This window comes from Solanum pennellii, chromosome 2 (genome assembly GCF_001406875.1).
Source record: "Solanum pennellii chromosome 2, SPENNV200".
Classification (NCBI taxonomy): Eukaryota; Viridiplantae; Streptophyta; class Magnoliopsida; order Solanales; family Solanaceae; genus Solanum; species Solanum pennellii.
The window spans coordinates 18,715,297-18,725,792 of NC_028638.1; the positions used below are offsets into that span (position 1 = coordinate 18,715,297).

General features: G+C 33.1%; 1 protein-coding gene across 1 annotated transcript; it reads left to right on the top strand.

Annotated features, from left to right (window-relative positions):
• Positions 1 to 2,538: 2,538 nt before the first annotated feature.
• On the top strand, positions 2,539 to 8,957 carry LOC107011620 (homeobox-leucine zipper protein ATHB-14-like). The gene is made up of 18 exons (XM_015211203.2): positions 2,539 to 3,042; positions 3,809 to 3,968; positions 4,219 to 4,331; positions 4,423 to 4,513; positions 4,612 to 4,707; positions 4,790 to 4,903; positions 5,007 to 5,090; positions 5,229 to 5,384; positions 5,465 to 5,539; positions 5,628 to 5,734; positions 6,329 to 6,518; positions 6,625 to 6,813; positions 6,923 to 7,003; positions 7,088 to 7,222; positions 7,381 to 7,712; positions 7,924 to 8,035; positions 8,154 to 8,303; positions 8,554 to 8,957. Exons 1-18 carry the CDS (start codon positions 2,825 to 2,827, stop codon positions 8,698 to 8,700), a joined length of 2,550 nt encoding a protein of 849 aa, XP_015066689.1. The 5' UTR covers positions 2,539 to 2,824; the 3' UTR covers positions 8,701 to 8,957.
• Positions 8,958 to 10,496: the final 1,539 nt, after the last annotated feature.

Here is a 10,496-nt window from a genome sequence, read left to right on the forward strand (position 1 = left end):
TTCACTATTATAATTTTTCTGATAAAATCATTAACTCTTGTCAAAATATATATTTAAATCTTGATATATTTATATATGTTAAGTGCATAGCAATGGTGAATAAATTAGTTAAAACATATATTCTCTATTTTAATAATGATTTGTTATAAAATTATTACTACAGGAGCATAAGCACATAGGAGGTAAGCTAAACAAAATTAAATTTGAAGAAAAAATTATGTAATTATCTACAATGACTTTGTAGACCAACTAACTGATTTTTTATTACACAAATAAACATAAGTGAATTTGATAAGAAATTTTCTATATTGGATAACCATTATACAAATGAAATTTCATATCAATTTTAAGGATTCATTTGACTATTAAAAGTAAAAGTAGTCTTTTGGGGGAAAATATGATAAAAAATACCTGATCATATAACTTGTCATTTTGTCACAAATACTTTTTGGTAAAAATTCAAATTTTCAAAAATCAAAAATACAAGTTTTTGGGTCAATTTTTTTTTTTGAAAACATTTAAATTTTTAAAATTTACCCCAAAATATTAATATTTTTAAAAAATATCCCACAATTTATTATTAATTAAAACTTGATAAGTTTGAGAAGTAACGAGAACACGAAGGCACTTACATTTATGATGTATTTAGACTAAATATAAACATAAAAAGTGAAAGTTCCTTTCTGATTTGAGAAAATTTGTAGTTCTTATATTAAGTATGTGAAATTGATTATAAGCCAATTAAAGATTATAATTTATGAATTTTAATTTTTTTGAAGAAACATGTTCATAAAAAATTATAATACAAATTTATAAGTATTTAATAGTTCTAGCATTTATAAATAAATTAATATTATTTTAGAAAGTCAAATATTTTTTTTAAAAAAATTATAACCAAATACATGATAAAACTTTTCCCATAAATATTTATAAAAAATTATTTTGATTTTTATGTTAAACACTAGCTAAATATTGCATATCACTTCCAACCTTATTTTAAAAAGTTTTAGCCATTTTTAAAAAATGATTCACACTTTCCCTACCACGTGAATAAATGAGAGCTTATTAATTTGAGTAAACCGAGAATTTGAGGTCACTAGAAAAATTTAAGATATACAAATAGTTTTCTTTAAAACAAATTAAAATTGCAATTTATATATTATTTCCATTGAGAAAAAAAAAGTGAATAAATCAATCCTTTAAGAATTTGGCTAATCATATTATTTTTCTCTCTCTTCTCACGCCTTCCATGCAGCATATGCACCTTCTAAATTCCATTTAAATTAAACACCTTAATTTCTTTCTATTTACTTTAATTCATTTATTAGAAAGTTAAACTATAATTATAATAAACATGTCATTTTTTAATCATTTACAAGCTGTGAAAATTCTAAAATGCTGTTTATTTGTGGTTGGTACATATTATTAAGTGATAACATATACTCTAATAACTTAACTATATATTATTTTATTTATTTCAATTTATATGATTTATTTTTCTTTTTAATCCGTTTTAAGAATAATGATATATTTTTATATTAAATAACAATTTAACTATAAAATGTAGTCCTTCCGCTTCAAAAAGAATGATCTCCTTTCCTTTTTAGTTTTTTTAAAAAAGAATGATTTTTTTTGTAACATTTTAAAATTAGTTTTCCACGTGATATATTTAAGGCCGCAAGATCAAAGGATAATTTTGTACATTTAACATAACTTTAATTTAGAACCACAAGATACAAAAGATTTTTTTATAATCTTAAACTCCGTGCCAAATCAAATCAGGTCATTCTTTGTTATACAGAGGGAGTATATTTTGTCCTTAATGAAATGATTTACAGTTACACAAATTTCTATTATTCGTATTGAAACACCTTTTAAAAGATTTTTTTTTCTTTCTTAAATTTCGTGTTAAGTCAAACTAAGTAATAAATAAATATAGGAGAAAGAGTTTAAAAAATACTTCAACTTTGACTAATTACTATTACGATACCAAAACTTTATGGAAGACCTTTTATTCTAAAATAATGTATTTTAAAAAATTATATATATGTCCGCGTTGACATATTACTATTTATACGTATACAATATTTTTTATATTCATATGAACATATATATATATATAATTTTAAAATACACTATTAAATAATATTGAGCAAATTTTTTTTCTTCCAAAGTATGATATTGTAACAATAATTTTGATTAAACTTCGGAATATATTTTAGACAATTTTTTCCAAATAAATATGCACAGGTTTTTATAGATTTAAATTGAAAATGCCTAATTTTAAACAGGCCATGCATCATTATAGGTTGGAGAGAGGAGAGAGAAAGTTTGACACTGTTCCCACCTGTGCATTTACTTTTCTTAGCACACAAAAGTAGGAAATGGGGTTGGGAGAGTCTATCGTTTTAGTTTTAAATTTAAATTTTAGACATGGAAGAAAATTTGATTAGATGAATTCTTTGAAAATTTTATTGGAAGCGTTGTTTATATTTTTATAGGAAGTATTATTTTCTATTTAATAATATAATGATTTGAATTTAATTGAGCAATTTGAAAAACAAAAGAAAAAAAAAAGAAAAAAGAAGAGAGCCACATTTGTTGCCAAAAACAGGAGTGTGTGTAAGTTCAATCTTTTCACTGTATAGTAGTAGTACTACTTTTCAGTCTAAACCTACCTACCCATTAGTAAACACAGATACAGTGGAGGAGTAATTCATTCACTCTTTTTAACTTTTGGTTTATAATTTCTCTCTTTGAGTTGATGAGTGAAAGAGGGGGCTCTCGTTCTCTTGGAGGAGAGAGCCTGTGATTGTATCTTGTAATGGCCTTGTGTTTACAGAGAGGAGAAAGTGGAAGTAAAAACGATATGGATAATGGAAAGTATGTGAGGTATACACCAGAACAAGTTGAAGCTTTAGAGAGAGTTTATGCTGAATGTCCAAAACCTACTTCTTTGAGAAGACAACAGCTGATTAGGGAGTCTCCTATTCTCTCTAATATTGAACCTAAACAGATCAAAGTATGGTTTCAGAATCGAAGGTACTTGTTACATTTTCATGCAAAACTTGTGCTTTTTCTAGATTTGGTTATCATTTTTCTCAATTTAAAGTTTATTAATGGAATGACTAGAAGAAGATAAATGTGGGTTGTTTTCTGGCTTTTACTAAAAAATAAAATGGTATTCGTTTTCTTTTCTATGTGCAAGCTCCCCTACAGATATATACTTTTCTTTTCAACTCTTATGGACTTTTCCAATATTATTACTTGTTGATGAGTCTCTTTGCATTTTCCCTTTAATCACAAAAATAATCTGCTTTTGAGTATATCTGGATCAACTTACAAAAAATTGAAGTGAAATGTTAGATATTGAGAATTTTCTTTGTCTGACTTATTTGTTGATGTAAAAATGCTTCTTTCTCTTGAGTTTTATAGCTACTGGGAGATTTCTATTGCAACATTGACTTGTGACCTTAATTTGTCCTTTGATATAACAACTTAGAAACATGTAATTGAATTAATCCATAAAATGATTCAAGCATTGGGGTATCCCCAAGAGAAAACAAAAATGCTTCAAATTTCAGTGTGATCTGTGTTGCATGTTGTGTTAAGTATCCCTTATTTGTCCAAGGTTAGGTGTTGAGGGATTTGCCTCGAGTCTCGACGTATGTTAGCAGAAATAGAAGTTCTTTATTTTCAGAATACTACCTGATGTCTTGTCCTTTCATTTGGAGCTTGTGAAGGAGCTAATTCTCAGCATTGCAGGGACTTAACTGAGTCCTTAAATCACTGTTTTTGACCTTTGTAGATGCCGTGAAAAACAAAGGAAGGAAGCTTCTCGTCTCCAGACTGTGAACAGGAAGCTGAGTGCTATGAACAAGCTGCTGATGGAAGAAAATGACCGATTACAGAAGCAAGTGTCTCAACTTGTGTATGAGAATGGCTACATGAAACAACAAATAAATACTGTGAGTTGTATACTTGCTGATTACAGTTCCTTTTCCTCTACATGAACTAATTGGTCTTCTTTGATTAATATAACTTAAATAAATTGTATATGTTCTCACTTGAACCGTATCTTAATTTGTCTAAGTTTAAATAATTTTTCAGGACACTATAACTTGCAGTGTTGTTTCCCTGAAGCTTTACATGAGCTGCATTTAACATTCTATCTTGCTTCTTTTGGTATGATGAAACTGAAGATAATTATCGTTGCAGGTTAGCAGCACGACCACAGATACAAGCTGTGAATCTGTGGTCGTGAGTGGTCAGCAGCAAAGAAAAAACCCAACACCTCAGCATCCAGAAAGGGATGCGAATAACCCAGCTGGGTAATCTAGTTTATATTTTTTTTAAAAGAAACATATCTATGGTGTTGTCTAGTTTTGAAAAACTAATAAGCATTTTTGCATGTATTTTTAGTCTTCTTGCAATAGCTGAGGAGACCCTGGCAGAGTTCCTTGGAAAGGCTACTGGAACTGCTGTCGACTGGGTGCAGCTGATTGGGATGAAGGTAATTTCTTTAGTTGATTGTACATCTCTAGTTTCTGACTTGTTCATTACATTTGTTCGATTGTGTACTTTGCCTCCTCATTTGACTTTGACATTCAGCCTGGTCCGGATTCTATTGGTATTGTTGCTGTTTCCCGCAACTGCAGTGGGGTAGCAGCACGTGCCTGCGGCCTCGTGAGTCTTGAGCCCACGAAGGTACTTCAGTTGTCTTCTTAGTTCTTGCTACGAGTTTTATCTTATTTTACCCTAGTTATGTAAGCTGTAGAAAACTTTTCAGGTTGCTGAGATACTCAAAGATCGTCCTTCTTGGTATCGCGACTGCCGTTGCCTTAATGTACTAAGTGTAATCCCTACTGGCAATGGTGGGACAATAGAGCTTATTTACTTGCAGGTTTGTTGCAGTCACCTGCATCACTTGTTTGTTGGGTTGATACCATGTGATCACATTTTGTTTAGTTTTGTGCTCAATAAATTGCCATGTGTTTCTTTTTTAGACTTATGCTCCAACTACATTGGCAACTGCTCGTGACTTTTGGACATTGAGATACACTACAAGTTTGGAGGATGGCAGTCTTGTGGTATGTATTAGGCATAATTCAAAACCTTGAGACCAATGTTTCTAAACTCTACTTGCCTATTTTTGCCAAAGCAGGCTATAGGCCTATGGCTACAACCTGTCATTTTGTGATAAATTTATTCTGACATAAATCATGCAGATATGTGAACGATCTCTGACGACAGCAACTGGTGGCCCAACAGGGCCTCCTGCTACAAGTTTTGTTAGGGCTGAAATGCTACCAAGTGGTTACCTCATAAGGCCTTGTGAGGGTGGGGGCTCAATGATTCACATTGTTGATCATATTGATCTAGACGTAAGGCTGAAAAATGTTGGTTGTTTGATATTTTGGTTTCTTTAGATTACTGTAGTTGAATATACCCCATCTGTGGTCAGGCTTGGAGTGTCCCTGAAGTTTTGAGGCCACTTTATGAGTCTTCCAAGATCCTTGCTCAGAAGACGACTATGGCTGTAAGGAATTTTGAATTTGTTGGAATGTCTAACTCAAGAATGACAAGTTGATTTAATCGTCAAATAAGTTGGGGAGTAATCTGTGCAGGCCTTGCGACACATACGACAAATTGCACAAGAAACCAGCGGAGAGATCCAATACTCAGGGGGTCGCCAACCTGCTGTTTTGAGGGCACTAAGTCAGAGATTATGCAGGTAAGAAGACAAACCAATTATTCATTTAGGGGTCGCTTGGTAGTGTATAGAAATAATGCTAAATCTAGTGTATTAGCAATGTTTGCATTAGTAATGCTCGTATTAGTTATGCTTGCATTAGTTATACATAGATGATTTCTTATGCATTGTTTGGTTTGATGTATTAAAAATATCATGCATTGCATAAAATATTTTTTTACAGAAATATCCTCTGCAATTATGGTGAAAAAGATGTTAAAGGGATTTAAGGGGTAATTAGATCTTTAACCATGCTAAATGTATGCATTAAATCCTTATGCATTACTAATACTTAGAAATTCATAGTATTAGTAATACACTCCACAATATACAATAGTGTATAACTAATGCAAGCATTACTTGTACATAGCATGAAAAAGTAAGTGCACCAAACAAGGCATTACTAATACAATAGAGCTAGTGCATGCATTAATTTTGCTAACACACTCTACCAAACACCCCCGTAAAGACTTATAAATAATATATACTGCACTGTCACAGTTGTATATACTCTATGCTTTCTGCCAGTTTTGATTAGTGCTTTTAAGAATTTAATGCTTGATAATTTTATTACAGGGGATTTAATGATGCTGTTAATGGATTTGTTGATGATGGTTGGACTATTATGGATAGTGATGGTGTAGAGGATGTAACAATTGCTATAAACTCATCTTCAAGCAAATTCCTTGGTTCACAGTACAACACCTTGTCAATACTCCCTACATTTGGAGGAGTTTTGTGTGCCAGGGCATCAATGCTTCTTCAGGTATGTTAGAGTTGATACTTGAATTAGTGTACGCTAAGAAAATTAACATCAGTTTTCCAATTCGTGGATATGTTTTAATCTTTTTCTGGTACTTCTTTTTATGTAGAATGTTCCCCCTGCTTTGCTTGTACGTTTCCTTAGGGAGCACCGTTCCGAATGGGCAGATTATGGGGTTGATGCTTATTCTTCTGCATCTCTTAAAGCCAGTCCATATGCTGTCCCTTGTGCCAGACCAGGTGGTTTCCCAAGTAGCCAGGTCATTTTACCCCTAGCTCAGACTGTGGAGCACGAGGAGGTAGCACAGTCTTAACATGTTCTACTTTATAGTTATTACCCCTGTAGAAGTTGTCTATATTCGGTAACAGATGAATCATGTTGTCGATTGACTTTTCCTTTTTATCTAGTTTCTTGAGGTAGTACGTCTAGAGGGTCCTGCTTTCTCACCAGAGGACATTGCTTTATCGCGGGATATGTACTTGTTACAGGTTGAGAATTCATACACATCTTAAATTGTATTTTATGTGCTTTTTGACATTTTCGGTTCACTTATTATCTAATTACTGTTTCAGTTATGCAGCGGAGTTGATGAGAATGCTGCAGGTGCCTGTGCTCAGCTTGTTTTTGCACCTATTGATGAATCTTTTGGTGATGATGCTCCATTGCTTCCATCTGGCTTCCGTGTCATTCCACTGGAACCTAAATCAGTTCAGTAATATGCATACAGAGTATTTAGCTTTTCAGTCACTAACTTCGAAGTTTTAACTGGTCCAGACAAAGCAAGTTCATCGTTGATGCTTGAAGAGTATCTAAACAAAAATATGAGGATTGTTTATTCTAAAAGTTCTCTAATCTTATGGCACAGGATGTCCCTGCAGCAACTCGGACCTTGGATTTAGCTTCGACTCTAGAAGCTGGAACTGGTGGGAGTGGGACACGTCCAGCTGGTGAAATTGAAGCAGGCAATTACAACCATCGTTCGGTCTTGACAATTTCTTTCCAGTTTACTTTTGAGAGTCACTACCAGGATAATGTAGCTGCAATGGCTCGCCAATATGTGCGAAGTATAGTAGGCTCTGTTCAGAGAGTTGCAATGGCCATAGCACCCTCTCGACTCAGTTCTCAGTTGACACCTAAATCCTTCCCTGTGTCACCTGAAGCTGTCACTTTGGCAAGGTGGATTTCCCGGAGCTATAGGTATGGGTTTTAAATGTCATTGCTGTGACATTTTGCATCATTACGTGTAAAACTTCATATCACTAATCAATCTGTCATTGCAATGAAGTAGGAAGACTTTTGACCTCGTTATACTTGGTTCTTTGAACTTCAGAGTCTAGTTGATATCTGATTATTTGTGTGGAACATTGAATGTTTTACCTGGCCTCACTATTTCCCAATTATATTTCAGGGTGAATACAGGAGGAGACCTGTTCCAGGTTGATTCTCAAGCTGGTGATGCTGTTCTGAAACAACTGTGGCACCATAGTGATGCAATAATGTGTTGTTCTGTAAAAATGAATGTCAGTGTACTGCTTCTATACTTTTTCTCAACTATGAATTAATCTCAATACTAAGTAGTTCTCCAAGATTCTTTCTAGAGAATAAACAATACCTAACTTGTCTAACTTTGAAATGCAGGCATCTGCTGTTTTTACCTTTGCAAACCAGGCTGGTCTTGACATGCTTGAAACCACTTTGTTAGCTCTTCAGGATATAATGCTTGATAAGATTCTAGATGAAGCTGGTCGTAAGGTTCTCCTATCGGAGTTCTCCAAGATAATGCAGCAGGTTAGACTACTACCGTCATATTTTGATTATATACATCCTGAACTTAGCAAAAATGAAAAACAAACTAGATTCAATAGATAATATCAGAACAGAATTTGATACTGCAGTATTTAGCACCAAGCAAGTTCGTTTCGACTTCACAAGTGCTTGCTAGATCACTTTATCAACTACATGTTATCAACTCATACAAGAAAATGTTGTATTAGTTAGTAAGTGAAGAATTTGACAAATTGTTATGTTGTGCTTTTAGGGATTTGCCTATCTGCCAGCAGGAATATGTGTATCTAGCATGGGTAGGCCAATATCATATGAGCAAGCCATAGCATGGAAGGTTCTCAACGACGATGATTCCAATCACTGTCTAGCTTTCATGTTCATAAACTGGTCTTTTGTTTAAGTTGTTATAAAACAGATAATCTATATAAGATTTTTGGCATTAGCCATATCAACCTTCTAAATTATGTGGGCACTCTGAATGTTTTTAATTTAAAGCTTGTATAACAATGTTGACAAGGCTGTCTGGTTGGATCCCAACTCTATAACTATATCTATTGTAGTAGGAAATGCCCCTTATTTTGCTGCCTATTCAATTATGTTGGATGTATTAGGGTAGTTGGTTAAAATTTCAATAACTTTGGATTGTTTTGATATGAATGTCTCCTTTTGTGTGGTCTGCCTAAGTTGGATGTATTGCAGTTGGTACTACTTGAGTTTGTTTCTTGAGAGTCATTTCACCAAAGAAGATTGTATGGTTTATCAAATGTCAACTTCAATAGGAAAATGTTGATTTTCTAGTGACTATGGAAAGTGTGATGTGACTAACTTATTTAACCTTTTCTGTTTACTACTCCATAGTCCACTCATTTTACTCTTTATGTTTCCTTTTTAGTCGGTTCTAAAAAAATGACATTTCTTTCCTAATAGATTATAGGGAAACAAACAAATTAAAAATGGAGGTCAGTCTAAAAAAAAAAAAAGACATATATCACAAGAAGGCTCATAATGAGACGGAAGCCTCGGGAATCGCACGAAAGGTTATTTTAACCAAACTCGACATCGGAAACTAACCACATTGACATACTTCTCATCCGAGCATGTTTACCAAGAATGTTGATCCAAGTTAAAACGCCTTACAACACCAACTTACTCGGAAGCTTAGGGGCCCAAGCCAATCATGCCTCTAGCCTAATGTGGCACTTTCGGAGCTAATGAAACAAATCAAAATTGCATTCTGAGGCCCTCCTCATGAACTTTTAGTCGAAGTCAACCGTTGAAGTTTCAAAGGCTTCAAAACACGGGAACTTGTACAAAATTCAAATAAACGATTACCGACGACCGATCTAATAGTCCAAGCAAGTCATAAATGACCCGGAGTCGCTACAGGAAAGCTCTAATTGCTGAAAAAATTGGAAAATAGTGAAACGCCCAGGAGGTTCACTAAAACAAATTACATCAAAGTAAGTATTTTCATGTATAATATGAATTATTAAAAATATATATATGATGTCGAGTTGACTTTCTAAAGTTAAAACTAAATCAATATTATCCAAGTATAGTTGGATTTGTTTCGATACCAAACTAAGTCAAATCAAACCACTAGTCGAATTTTTTTCTCGATTTACGATTTAATGTGATCTTCGATTCAGCTTTGTTCACCCCTAATATTCGGTATCTACCCTACCATGTCCTCACCTACATCTAGGAATTGTTTACTTCCATTTTAAATTGATACCACGTCTTTGAAAAACTGATTTCAATATATATATCAAGAACATACGTATATTTATTAAAAAATTGGTAAAAACATTATTGTGTGAGGACCAGAACATGATGAAAGGTGAAAGGACAGAGAATGAGTTTGTTGTAAGTTTGATAAATCTTTTTCCCTATGTGAAAGCAATAAGACAACGGGGAATTGCAGTGCATTATGCATATTAAACTCAAAAGTCAAAACTATTGGGACCACCTGAGGTAGGGACCTTTAAATTTAATTAAATGTTTTAAGTAAAATTTATTTGAATATATGTATGTAAGTAAAATATTTTTGTGAATATTTTTTTGTGAATAATTTGCTTATATATGAGGGGAATGTCCAAACTTGTTACGTTCATGCTTTTCGTGGTTAACAATGCAAAGACAACGATATGTGTATCTTAAACTTAGAACGGAATGTGTTGAATTTGCTATTAATTC